The sequence below is a fragment of the Ips typographus genome, linkage group LG1 (assembly GCF_016097725.1).
Source record: "Ips typographus isolate SLU linkage group LG1, UJ_Ityp_2.0, whole genome shotgun sequence".
NCBI classification, from domain to species: domain Eukaryota; kingdom Metazoa; phylum Arthropoda; class Insecta; order Coleoptera; family Curculionidae; genus Ips; species Ips typographus.
In genome coordinates, this window is record NC_138422.1 from 24682484 (window position 1) to 24697019 (window position 14536).

At 40.0% G+C, this 14536-nt stretch overlaps 1 protein-coding gene and 1 long non-coding RNA gene across 2 annotated transcripts in view; both read right to left on the reverse strand.

The window, feature by feature from the left end:
• The window catches only part of LOC145723930 (protein groucho-like), a 109530-nt gene extending 107952 nt beyond the window's left edge, over positions 1 to 1578 (reverse strand). Inside the window, exon 1 of the mRNA XM_081975501.1 lies at positions 1230 to 1578. Within this exon, the coding sequence (XP_081831627.1) occupies positions 1230 to 1292 (63 nt within the window). The 5' untranslated portion in view covers positions 1293 to 1578. The remainder of the gene's footprint in view (positions 1 to 1229) is intronic.
• A 9512-nt stretch (positions 1579 to 11090) lies between these two features.
• Positions 11091 to 14209, reverse strand: LOC145730316 (uncharacterized). The gene is made up of 3 exons (XR_014178587.1): positions 11855 to 14209; positions 11572 to 11799; positions 11091 to 11502 (listed from the first exon to the last, which is right to left on the reverse strand). It is a non-coding gene; the product is annotated as an uncharacterized LOC145730316 (long non-coding RNA).
• Between the last annotated feature and the right edge of the window lie 327 nt (positions 14210 to 14536).

Genomic DNA, 14536 nt, shown 5'->3' on the forward strand with positions numbered 1-14536 from the left:
AGACAATACCTCTACTACTAAATCAGTCAATATGGGATGTGTGATAGAGAGAAAGATACGTTTATCCATCAGATTACTCTGAAATAGGCCAAGACAATGAACCTGTAGCACGTGGTGAAACAAGAAAAGCAGAAGATCCCTGTCATATTAGATGACTTTTTAAAATTAACTATCACCCCAGGAAAGATTTAGGAATATCCAGAAGAAGTCAAATATTACCGGAAATACTAATAACCAACTTAATAAAGACTCTAGGGTATTCTTGAAACGAGGGAAGGAAATTACCAAGAGAAAGACTTGTAGAATATGACAGGAACCCGCCATTGTCAGCTTCTTCTGTCACATTCTATCAACACTTCTCTTAAGAAGTCTGTTTCCTGCTTTCAAGAATAAGGCCCCAGGACTCACTCTTCCACTTGTCACGTGTGATGACATTCACATTTTTTAACCGATAATTCGTTCTGCAGGAGATTATCTAAATTAATCAAAAGCACAGACTGCTACATAGCTTGGCTACTTAGTGTTTGGTAAATGAGAACGTTTCAAAACTTATGTAAATGAGTCATGTAACGATGCATGATCAAAATTCCTATTTAACATTTTATATATATCTAAATTCATGTGGTTTCTTCTGGTAATAGCTGGCACCGCTTATACAGTCTACCCACGCTTTGATAGTCGTTTAATTCCTGAGAGATAATGATAAGCAAACACATTGTAGGAATGTAAAAAAAAACGCAAAATATCTCAACAAAAATTATTATTCCAGGAATGTCTCAATAGAGACAGCTAATGTATCACGCTAGTTGTCTGTTGACTAATGTTTGCTGTAATAAAATTAGTTTTTAACTTATTAGCACAGCTAGTAGGCTGAAATGGCGGTTATTCATGATCGTCAACGGTTTATCCGTCGGACGGCGGATGTATAACGGTTATAGTAACTCCAATTTTGTTGATTTTTGTGTATTTTATGTTTGATGATTTACAGTTTGGTGCTAATTTGATTTACAGTGATAAAACCTGGATAAGGATTTTGTTTGTTTAAAGGTTTGGCATTAGCCACCGATCCGTCGGATGTCGACTTAAATGAATTTGCCTGGTTTGACTAACATAACGGTTGTTCAGACTTCCGGTCGTTTACAGCTCAATTTACGGCCAACGCGACGAAACAAGGAGGGATTGAAGCCCCTAAAAAAAAAATACAAAAAGAAGAAAACAAGTGGTCTTACCGGATGTCGAGCGGCCGCAACGGCAGCTGCCGCAGCAGCGTTCATTCCAGCACTAGGATACATCCTTGGTCAGCAGAACATCGTTCACAAAACACTTAAGGATACCAAAAAAAATGCACGCTGGCTATAATCCGAATCACTCTTGGGGTAGCACTCCTCACATATCACAATACACCGCACTAACCTCACCAATCAAACTAACAGAAACAAACTCACGCTCACAAATACAACAATCTAAGGGCGTAAATACAACAAACGAAACGTTGAACGTTCCAACACCGAACACGGTTCACGAACGACTGAGACTGTGCGTGAGAGCGAGAGAGAGCGAACGCTGAGATCCCCCGCTCGCCGCTACGGAATGAGTCCGTCTCGCTTTCGCTCGTTGCCGACGCCTTAAACCGCTAACACACCCCACACTCTTTTACAAAAAGCCTATACAACCCCCCTTGAAAATACCGACGGCGAATGTACAGTCCGACGAAAAAACTCGGGGTTTATCAACGGCGAACAAATTGATTACGTCCGCGATATAGGACGCCTAATTACAAAGTTTACTACGTTCCCGACCGCCAAACTGGGGGGGTTTATTACCGTTTTAAGTGGGTGACGGCCCTAATCGCTCTTTGGATAGGTTTATTCCTATAAATAGTCTTTACTGCGCGACACATTCCAGAAGTCAAGTGCGAACGCTGCTTTATCAACAGACCACGCTTACGAGTTTGACCTGTCAAAGTGTTCAAATAACAATCAACAAGAACAAAACATGTAAACGTTTTTCAGTCTCACCCCAGCGTCGTTATACTCCCTCAATTAAAACGCTTATTTTTACTGTGTGTGTCTCACAAGTCACGCCGCTATAACGATTGTAAGCGTGTTAGGGTGAGTACACTAGTAACGGCAGTAAAACGAACTTCTTTGCACAATTTTGACTTTAGTTTTACTTTGTACCAGTACAGGACAGAGTTGAGTGTAAAGGAAAAAGCGTTTCAAGTTAAAAATTGTGCAATGTCATGTCCTGTAAAGTAATATGCAACATTTTTTGGTTAGTTAGCAGGTCTTTCAAACGTTAATTGATACTTGCAAATTCGTCTCGGGTGTTAACGCTTATTCGCGCAAAGTCAACGGAAATTCAAAACGTTTTCTGCGAGTTATCAGTGAAAATTGTCTAAAAAAGTGTCTATATAGTTTCAAGTACAACCGTTCGAAATCACTGGCTGGGTCAATTATAAACAATCAGTAGTACGGCTAATTATCATTAAAATTACATCGGGAACATTTTAATTGGCCCCCGAACCGAGGTAGCGGCGCAATAAGCGGGCCCAGTGTAGTGGCAAACTGTGGCGCTTTGTTTTGAAATCGTGACGTTTCCCCCCTCGGGCCATCCCCACACTGACGCCCTTACCCCCCTTAAGGTCCCCGACGCTGCCGCCCCAGCCGGTCAACGCGAAAACTAACCCCCGACAGCAGCAATCCCGAAACCGCGCCACTTTGCATTTGCTTGACTCACACCCCCGAAATGATTCCGAACATGTTCGCTAGGAAAAAAACTGGAAAAAAGTAAAAAAGAAAAAACTACCCTCAAAATGGCTGCCTGGCAGAAAGCATCTCATTTTAGCTGAAACAGGGGTGGAATTTGTCCTTGTTCCACCCGCGTGATTTCACTTCATCCCCTTTCACCCCTATAAATATGGCGCCCTGATTGCCAGTATACCAAGCTGGTCTGGAGTCAACGTGGACTCGTTTACTACAATCGTAGCGAGCGTATGCGAGGTCTCAATCGAGTCTCGTCGACCAATGAGAGCTGAGACCGCGCCTATTATAAACGAAAACGCTACTCGGTCGGCCAGGCAGCCAATCAGAAACGGTTATCGACCAATCGCAAAGCGAGATTTCACGTTCGTTGCTAAGGAGCGCGACGACAACCTCGTCAAGTCCACGTTGACTCTCGCCGAGGTGCCAGTACATTGCTTGCAGGGTCCTGTACGCAGCAGGCAAACCAGCAAAAATAAGAGCCGACTGAAAAAATATATATATAACTGAGAGATAAAATCTAGTGGGTCGGGTGCGGGTTAGTTTGAGCCGAACAAAAGCATTTACTCGACCTACCGAGTTATATTAACGATTAGGGGGGGTGAGGGGACGTTGGCCCCTCTTCGCCCGCCTCACCGCCCCCTACCCGAGACCAATTTAGAATCGGATTAGGACACGACTTTTTTCCAGCCCTTTTATTAAATCCCATTGATTTTCTTCTTCTGCCATCTCAAGGGAAATTGACGGTTCAGTCGATAAGCCAAACCATTAAATCGTTGACCAATCACGTTTTGAGTGCGATGACAGATTACTGACATGTGTCACACATATTGCTACACAACAACAATGTTGTCTGCTACGCAGATGATGCGGTGCTCATTGCGGATTCTGAAGACGACCTTCACTCCTTTCAACCAGCAAAACAATTAAATATGGTCATTAACCAAATGTCTCGTATCATCAAAAGAACCTACAAGATGCACACTGGAGATTGACCAGAAAATTGCAGAACAAGTTCAAATACTTAGGAGCTGTGATAACAAGTTATGAAAATGTACAGAATGAAGTAAGAGAACAAACTATGAAGGTGTCTCGAATATCAGGATGCCTAGGAGGCAATGTGTGGAAAAACAAATACCTCAGAGAAAGGACATTCATCGATTATGAAAAGACGTTCGACAGAGTCCAACATCATAAACTGATCCAAATCCTAAATAGATTGGACATCAAAAACACACCAAAAAGACATTCAAAGCTGCATTCAAAGCCTATACTGGAACCAAATGGCTGAAGTCAGAGTTAGTAACAATCTCACAGAAGCAAGACCAATTTGTAGATGGGTCAGATAAAGGTGTGTTCTCTCCCCACTTCTCTGCAATTTATATTCTGAGCCATCTTTCCAGAAGCCATAGAAGAACGTAACGTGGGCGTTAAGGTGAATGATGTATGGGTTAACAATATTCGTTATGCGGACGACACAGTTCTAATTGCAGATAACATGGAGGATTTGCGGGATATGAGACAGTCGGGGAATGCAGTAAGGACATGGGCCTCAATATCAACACCAAGAAGACCTAATTCATGATAATTACTCGAAAGCCACAAGAATTTCAAACTCAAGCCTACCATATGAGAATCAACCCATAGAGCGAGTAACGTGGGTGGGTAAAAACTCGGAATCAGACACAGAAATCAGATAACCTAACCTAACCTAACCTAACCTAACCTAACATACGAGAATCAACTCATAAAGCGAGTAACGTGGGTGGGTAAAAACTCGGAATCAGACACAGAAATCAGATAACCTAACCTAACCTAACCTAACCTAACCTAAGCTAACCTAACCTAACCTAACTTAACCTAACATATGAGAATCAACTCATAGAGCGAGTAACGTGGGTGGGTAAAAACTCGGAATCAGACACAGAAATCAGATAACCTAACCTAACCTAACCTAACCTAACATACGAGAATCAACTCATAAAGCGAGTAACGTGGGTGGGTAAAAACTCGGAATCAGACACAGAAATCAGATAACCTAACCTAACCTAACCTAACCTAACCTAACATACGAGAATCAACTCATAAAGCGAGTAACGTGGGTGGGTAAAAACTCGGAATCAGACACAGAAATCAGATAACCTAACCTAACCTAACCTAACATACGAGAATCAACTCATAAAGCGAGTAACGTGGGTGGGTAAAAACTCGGAATCAGACACAGAAATCAGATAACCTAACCTAACCTAACCTAACCTAACCTAAGCTAAGCTAAGCTAACCTAACCTAACCTAACTTAACCTAACATATGAGAATCAACTCATAGAGCGAGTAACGTGGGTGGGTAAAAACTCGGAATCAGACACAGAAATCAGATATCCTAACCTAACCTAACCTAACATATGAGAATCAACTCATAGAGCGAGTAACGTGGGTGGGTAAAAACTCGGAATCAGACACAGAAATCAGATGCCTGATTGAAATTGCCTCGTATTTCGATCTTGGCTTGAGAATTAGATTTGGCATGGAGGGATGGACACCGCAGATGAGCACTATAAACAAGCTGGAAGCATTCGAGATGTGGGTCTATAGGCGTGTACTGGAGATTCCATGGACTGCAAGAAGAACCAACGATAAGGTCGAAAAACAGCATACCTGGGCCACGTAATACGCAACGAGAGGTACCAATTCCTGCAATTGATAATTGAAGGAAAGAAAGGAATCGGCAGAAAAAAGATGTCATGGCTCCGCAACGTTAGGCAGTGGACATAACTGAGGACAATGCATACTATACATAACAGGGAAGAGTGGACAAATGTGATAGCAAACATCCAATAAATGGACACGCAGCAGAAGAAGAAGAAGATGCGAACGCACGAAAATAATAAGAAGTATACTCGAAAAAACACTACACGACAGAATCAGAAGCAAAACCTTAGACAACGGAGCGAGATACAATATATAGGAAGGTGGGTAGAGAAGAATATACTGGAATAAACACGTAAACAGAATGGAAGACACCAGACTTGTAAAAATTGCAAAAACAAACAATCCTGTCGGAAAACGAACCCAAGGCAGACCTCCAAAAGGCTGAAAAGAGTGCTGGACATCCGAAGAGGCATATAATAGGACAAAACAGGCATTAGCCTGCCTATATGGACACCCCCCCAAGAAGAAGAATTCAGCTGAACTCGAATCAACTCACCTCTCAAAGATGAGTTCACATAACCGCATTTTACGTTTTGCGTCTGACCTCGCTTATTTCCTCATCAGTTGTCACAATTTGTCCTCGTCAGTTGTCACAATTTGTTTATTTTTTTAACTTAACTGCTACAGTATTAAAAATAGTTATTCTGCTATTCAGCTAATTCAGCAAGTGTATTCTTCATCATCCTCATTGGAAACAAGGATAAATGGAAATATCTTCTATATTCTCAAATTTCCATGGCAATTGCCACATAAAAACTAAAAATACAAAAAGCTACCTTCTTCATGGAAGAGGTATGGGGTTTGAAGGATTTTGTGGAATGGGTTATTTGATTTCCTTGTCCAACACTTCAACAAGTTTCTTCCTGATAGCCTTCCTGTAGTTGGAGGGCTTTTCTGATCTCAATTTATAACAAAATTCGTTAACTAACAGAGAATGTGTCTATTTTTGTTGCATGTTTCGGATGGAGACCAATTATTTGCAGTTTTTAAGAGGCAAGAACTTTCCTGAAAGTTTCAAGATCATCCCCCAATCGAAATGTCCATTAAAACCGTTTGGTCCAATAAAAACTTGATATTCTTTCGACATCTGATACTCTAACTTGACATCCAAGTTTGGCAACCTTTGCTCTAAACGCTTGAATGGATAAATTAAAATGCAAACAGGTGCTATATTATACGAGCAACTGGAAACATAAAAACGTTATTACACAAAGCGCATGTCATACATAAACACATAACCAGAAACAAATTCCAACGTTCGTGCAAATAGAAAGAAAGAGAGAGTAGAAACAAAGACGGGGGGATCAGTAATAGAGCGCGTTCCTTTGGATATCCGAATGTTTTTACACGAATTTCGTTTGTTTAAAGCCAGCGGGCGGGCGTTTTGTTTGCGCTCGTTAATTGAACGAGTTCTTCCGGCGTGGGCGGTTGTACATCAGCCGCTCGAGTTTTCGTTTATAAAGACTTTACACCAGTTTTACGATCCTAAACATTCCCGTTCCGTGAGCGCCAAACATAAACGATCAAACGTGATGTTTTATTAGGGTTTTGCGAGCGCGGCCAGGAACTGACCAGTTGGTACAAAAAACTGCAAAGTAGGGTCATTATTTAGAACTTTCTCCTGACGAGAATGAAAGAGATATCGCGTAAATCATAAATTAATAAAGTCACCCCTCTCGTTTCGAGGCAAACTCCCTCGTAAGTACGGCGTCCAAAACGATCTGAAAGATGAAAATCGCACTGCAAATTCCAGTTCCTTAAGATTACTTCTCTATCTCTTTTCGTCGTATCCGCCGTTGCAGGCCCTTTTTGTTTGGGTCCTTTATAAACCGAAACGGCATTAGGGTCCCCAGAAAGCGTAAAGTGAGAAGGATTAAAGTTGTGTAAAGGACAGGGTCGGATTGCTAGAGAAAATTTGAATTTAATGTAGAAATGTGTAACATATAAGCAGTAGTATGGCCTGTTCCAGCGAAGATTATCGATGAAGATGCTGAAAAAGCTGTTTTTCCTACTGGTTATAGTAGAAAAGAAGTTGAGAACCAAAATGTCTTTAGGACTCTAATAGTAGTGTCGACCGACAACACTTGAACAGTTCTTCAGCTGCCAGCAGATCAAGCAAAGCAAGCTGGCAACTCTACCACAAAAACTGATCCAATCCAATCTTTCCAGGGTGATAGGAAAGACTAGAATAGCAGCCCAACCGACCAAAATATTGTCTTCTTCTACTTTTTGTCAATTTTGAAGCTGCCTCTGCTTCTTTTTCTGAGAGGTAGATTGCCAACTATCTCTTGTAGGGCTATTTTCGGAAGTCTGTTCTCGTCCAACAACTTACATGGTTGTACCTCCTACGTTGTCTTCCCCATATCACAATATCTTGTATTTCGCATTGTTCTCTGATATCTGTCTTTTTTTTTCCCCACTACTGTTCTCAGGGTTTTCATTTCGGCCATTCTTAGCATGTGTTTCGTCTTGTTGGCGGACTTCTGAAGCCTACGTCATGATCTGGTCTGGTTTGATACAAGTCTTGTAGATTCTAAGCTTGCTATTTTTGCCCATGTACGGGTTTGACCAGACGTAGGCATCCTGCAGTAGTGCCCGACAACTTTGTTACGTACAAAACAGCTTTTTACAGTATTACTGGTTTTGTGTCTTGTTTTTATGAGAATTTTTGTGTGGACGAAAGTGCATTTCGGATTATTTGAGCCACAATGTACTTACTTACTCTTGAAGAAGGCCAAACTATTGATTTTTCATTTCTGTATTTGGAATTGTTATTGGGTAGGTTAAGCTAATTGGTCACATACAGTACTAGTTCTATGAGCTGACGAAAATGCAAGAAACAATATGTTCCAAGCAACTTTCCTTTTTCTGGATCTGTCCAGGGTATCTTCAGGATTCTGCGATACAGCCACATCTCGAAAGCCTCCAATTTGTTGATTGCAGCCGCCTTCAATGTCCAACCTTCCATACCGTAGAGAAGCACCGACCAAACGTAGCATTTAGTGAATCTGAGCCTTAGGTTAAGGTCAAAATCGGAACAGGTAAGCACTCTTCGAAGACTTAGGAATGCCTGTCGAGCTTGTTCAATGCGACATTTTATTTCCTTGTCTGATGTCCAGTCTTCGAAAAGCCAGATGCCCAAGTATTTAAATTTATCTACTCTTTCTATGGGCCTTGCGTTAAATGTTATGGTGGAATTTCCAAACATATTTAGGTTTCTAGAGATAATCATAAACTTTGTTTTTTTGGTGGTGATATTTAAGCCCATTGATTTGCTCTGTTCTCCTACCTTGTTGACCAGTTGTTGTAGGTCGTGTATGTTATCAGCAATTAAGGCCCTGTCGTCAGCATAGCGGATGTTGTTGATCCACACTCCATTGACTTTGATTCCCATTTCCACGTCTTCCAGGGCCTCTTGGAATATTGCTTCCGAATATAAGTTGAATAGGAGTGGAGACAGCACACATCCCTGTCGTACCCCCCTGAGGAGAGAACATAATGTCCTGAGGACCGAAACAGCCAGAGGGCCTATGATCCGACGGACAGGTTTCGGCCTAATGGACATTATACTTTCCCTAATGCGTACAATGTTTTATGTTTCACCTAATTTAGCAATTATTTACTGTTTCTGGCATTGAAAAGTAAGGTATTCCTTTACTGGCTTGTTTACTGTTTATTTTACCTGAATGTTGTGAAAACGGCAAAAACGGAACGAAATTTTAGAAATATAAAAGGGGTACTCCTCCTAAGGTGGGGAATACGTAGTTTTATGGCATGAAAGAATAAAAATGCCATTGCTAATATAAAAAAAGGTTTCAGGGCGTTATAATAACTCCCGCCTATAATGCCCTCAGATTGTTAAGAACACTATAATCTACACCGTTTCCAAGTTATTATGTATTCATAACGTATAGGTGAAACATAAAGACGTTTTAAAAGTTCACAGACTATGAAGGCTTTCACGGATGGCCAAAACTGAAATATGAAAGTTATCCGGGCTTATGAGCTGTGGTCCAATGAAACTTCTTCCTGACGTTTCGTCCACATCTGCGGCGGACGTTATCAAATACAATGAGGTAACGGACGAAGCCCTCTTCCTTAACTCTCGACGAAGACTGATTCCATAAGCCCGGTTGACTTTGAGAGTTATTCCTATAAATTAAAAACCATTATGGTTATCTTTAATTGACCGCCAGTCTACCCTTCCAAAAGAAAGTTTTCTTCAGCTGCATAAACAAAAACTGTTTCTTGACCACTTTGTAAAATTCTATTCTACAAAATCTTCGTGTATATCAACCCTGGTCACAAATGTATAATTTACGAGACCCTCCAGTTTCGAACTGAATTCCATTATTAGCACTTTATGGCATAACACCACAACGACAGAGCCTAATTTGTAGCAATTTTTCTTGATTTTGCTGTGAAAAACCAAAAGCAAAGAGTCCGACCCTGTGGAGTGTCAACGTGGACTCGACAAGAGACTGTCGAGGCAAAGAACCAAGCCAATGCAGACCTTGTAGCCGCCCATTTACTTTGGACAAAGAGCGACACTTTACATTAGGGCGATAAGATGAACAGATTTTATCTTCGTCTAACCCGAGAGGACCACCATTCACCGTCCTTCTTCCCGGCTCTGCTACTATAATATCGCCGTTTTAATACCGATAGGGCGATTCTCTTGAAAGTGAATCCTCGAGTGTGTATGTGTAGAGATATGTGTGTGTGTGTATACATTCGAGGGAATCGGAAAATATTCCGTATAGCAGGTTATCTCAAGTAGGTGCGGACATACGGAATTTCAGTTTCTTAATAGGTCGGCTGGAGAAGTCTTATTTATAGTCGCGTTTAATTATAATCGAAACCGTTTCGACCGTCTATTTGGCGAACACTCACTTTTGTTGACACGGTTCTCGAGAGGTCTTGAGGGGAGATTTTTTTCAGAGCGTCATCGACCCGTTCAAAGTTTAAGTAATTCCGAGGTTTAATAGACCCTCTCGTAAATCATGTCGCATTAATGAGTAATCTAACGATAGGGAAAACTCCGATCCACTTCAAATTTATTACAAAGCAACCTTCGAGAGCAATTGAGTTCACAGCAGACACGACGTTTCCATTGTTGTCAATCAAATTTGTGATCTTTGCATTACGGGTGTTTAGGACCACACTCTAAAAAATCCGTATAATTTCCCTTCTTTTAGAACCGACTTCAGACTTCATACATTTGCAGCATGTGTATAGTACAGTGTCAACACACATGTACGAGGCATGTGTGAAGGTAAGGGCCGGGAGGCCTGATTCGTGTGTTAGCCAGTTTACGAGCGAAACAGAGTGCAGCGCGAATAGAAGCTAATTACTACCTGTTCTTTAAACAGTCGGTAATACTGCGCTTTTGGTACCACTACTTCGACAAACTATTACCCACTGTGTGAGTCAAAACCTTTCTGAATTATGACAAGTCAGCAGCATCAATAAATTTGACCGTTTTATTGCATTAATTTATATAGTTTGCTTTATAAAGAACGTTACAATTTATACTGTAGATTAAGCTATCATAAAAGGAAATCCACTGGTGGCATCAAGGATAAAATCAAGAAGAAAATATAACAAAATTAAATCCAATTCTACATTTGCTCAGAAAGTTTTATTATATACTATCGCTGCGCTGTTATTTTGTTCCACCTTTTTGTGGTCGAACAAAGTGGTTCACTAAGTGGTACAACAATAACATCACTTAACCAAAAAAAATAGCACAAATGATCAAAGGACACAAAGTAGTACTACTTATGGTTCCTACTAGACTATGATATAAACTTATCGGGGATCCAATGTTGACTTTTCTAAAGCAAATCTACACGCTCATAGTTGTACAGCTCCAACCTTCTGCTAGGGGTTATTAAGGTCCTTAAGAAGTTACAGTCCAATCCTAGAAGTGTGGATCCTATTCTAGGACCATTTAGATGGTCGCAAGGGGAAGTCTCTCCCTAATAACCAATTGCTCTGCAGGCTACAATCCAAGTTGCAAAGGAGAGCACTAAAAAAATCAACCACCATACTTAACCACTCAATGAGACAAACGAAGAGTGGTTGAAGTTAAGCTTACGTCTGCAGCTAGATTCGCCGGTGAAAAGAAAGTCAAAATGACTTCCCCGCCTTTAAACCACCAGGGGATAACCGAAAACGCGGTGGGGACTATCGAAGCTAACCGAATCTTCCAGAGCACGTTTTCATCCACAAAATAGGGTAGAAGAAGAAACTGTTGGATGCAAAATTTAAGGAAGTGGTTTGGCCTGTCATCTATCCAATTCAGGTCCAATCCAAACAAGACAAGCTGCTAAGAAAAGTCAAAAGTCAAAGTGCCTGCAAGGGCTGTTCTGGTTACCGACCTGTTAGAACTGAACTTTTCACTCCTGCCAGTACCATCAGTGCAACTGCAAAAACGTTTCTTTGCACACCTTTTTAACCGTATTTAACTAATTCTGTCTTGTAAATATTAAGTTTGATTTAGAACCGCTGAAACTCTTCCAAGATTTGTTTGTCAAGACAAAATAAGAGCAGTAAGATTACTTACATCATTATATATCTATTCCTCTTCTTCAAGTGCCGTGTCCTCCAGAATCCAGAATTGGCGATCAGTTGCATGATCTTCACTTTGTCCACAGCCAGACCAAAGTTTACTCCATACCACTGGCGAAGATTCTTGAGCCAAGATGTTCTTCGGCGACCAGGACCACGCTTTCCTTCTATTTTTCGTTGAATAATAAGTACTCCAGCTTTCTTCTCTTTATGGTGTTAAGTACCTCTAATTGTTTACTAATACGCTGTAGAACCGCTTTATTGCTCTCTTTTTCGGTCCATTTTTCGAAAACTTCAATCTTCTTGCACATTGCGTCAGTGAGGGTCCCTGCCTTCCATCCCATGTGTGTTATTATTAAGGAAATTCTGAGACCTCTGTTCTTGAAGGATGTGTGTGAGGTAGTGCCTGTTCTATTCTGCGTTTGATTTCTTGAGTTAAGTCCCATTTTTCATTCACCCAGCACTCCAGATACTTACATATTTCTGTACTCTCTCGACATATCTATTACTTCAAAGAAAAAATTGACAGTCTATAATTCCAGCAAAATCTATAAGAAATTTAGAAGCTGAACACTGTTACAGTATGCTTTACAAACATATGTTTGCTTAACAGATATTAACTCATAGAAAAGGAAGGTTAACAAGTTTTATTATATTACAGTATTTATTATAATAAATCTTCTAGTATTCTGTCCCTGCTAGTTAAGCTCTTTCTTCTTAGCTTTATCCACTGAACTTCTTCTTCTACCTCGATGATCGTTTTCTCTTCAATTTTGTCGTAGAGTTCTGTAGTTATTGCTTCTCAGTTTGTGTCCAAATCACCTTGCATTTAATTTTTTAAGAGTTTACATTATTATTGGCAGAATAGCACCTCAAAGGATTTCCTCAATATCTTTTTGTAGGATCACATGTTCAAAGAATCACTCAGCTCTGTGAGCGTGTTACCTTTCAACACCACACAACAATAATGTACTAAAGACATAACCGCTAAGTACTACCTCTTGTGAAATGAAAGCACTTGTGCTTGTGAATTAAGACACAATTGGCAAAGATTAGATGGAAAAGAGTTAGAGATTCACTGAGATAAATTACTAAATCATCATAAACATCAGACGACATTTGAGACTATGAATAATCAATTTAGTACTTCTTCTTCTTTATATGTTGTCTCTTTTACTGTAAATGGCAATCATCGTTATTAGATCGTTGACTACCATCGATACTAATTTTACGTTAGTTTTTATTTTGATATATCTTTTACTTGTTTACATTCATGAAGATTGAGGTTATGCCTCTCTTCATTTTGATCTTCACAGCTTTTTCTTTCTAATTTCGGACCATAGCTCTAATGAGGTTTTCTTTGTTTGCATTGCTCTACACCCAGAAGAAACGGTATCTCTATTAGGCAGTGTGCTTTTGTAAGGAGGCCGATTCACCTCTAAGGTTCCGTAGACATACTCAGACACAGCTGCAAGGAAGTTATCAGACAAGATTTGATTCATCACATCCCTTTTTAATTGTACTTTGCATCAGAAAACTATCAGAACATCTTTAGAGCTAGTTGACGGAACCAAAGTCTTGCCTGTGCCTTTTTCTCTATAATTTCTCATGCTCAAACCAACTTTATATATACCAGAAGAGTTTTCAGACATTCGTTCTGTCTTCCTATTTTTTTTGGAAGAGGTTGGTTGGAATTGGTAGCCATTATCAGAAGTACTCCTTTCTGCAAAAGAACAGTTAGTAGCATCCAGATAATGTTCCATCCATTAAACATTTTCTGGGGCATGGACGCCAATTTGCAGCAACTGTATATCCTATGAAGGAATTCAAGTTGTTCACTCTAATTTTTAGGTACTAAAATTTAAAAGTAAATTAGTATACGATTAACTCAGTATTTTGGCTATTGTACATCATATTGTATGACAAGGTGCGTTAAGCAAATGGCTAACACCATAAAACTTGTTTTATTGAAGCGCTATCAATAATCCGCGCTCCTTATTTAGGGTTTAACGTTATCTGCCCATGAGTGGCAAGTAATAAAATCTCTCGGCTTGTTTGTTCAGATAAAGATTTTTAATCATAATTCGTTTCGAGCAACTTTATATGTACGGGGGATATATTAAGCGCGCAAATAAAAACAATTCAATATTTGTCCGGAATATTTTTTCGGTTAATTATCGAGAGTTCTACTCGACGATTTTCTGATGACATGATTTGATAAGGCTTATCGCGGGCCCCTTCAAATATTTACTACAGGTCTGAATGGTGTGCTGTCAAAATTTACTAGACAAACGCACTCTGCTCGTCATTATTATTTCAATTACTTCCCTTTACAACTACTCCAGATTAAGAATTATTATTACACTCACGATGAATTGCACTAATAAATGGAAAATCCGCGTTTAGTAACATTTAGTAACATCGCTTTATAGTTAAAAAAAGACAAGAAAGCGACACGGTAATTACTTGTCTTGTTAATTGAATACGCATAA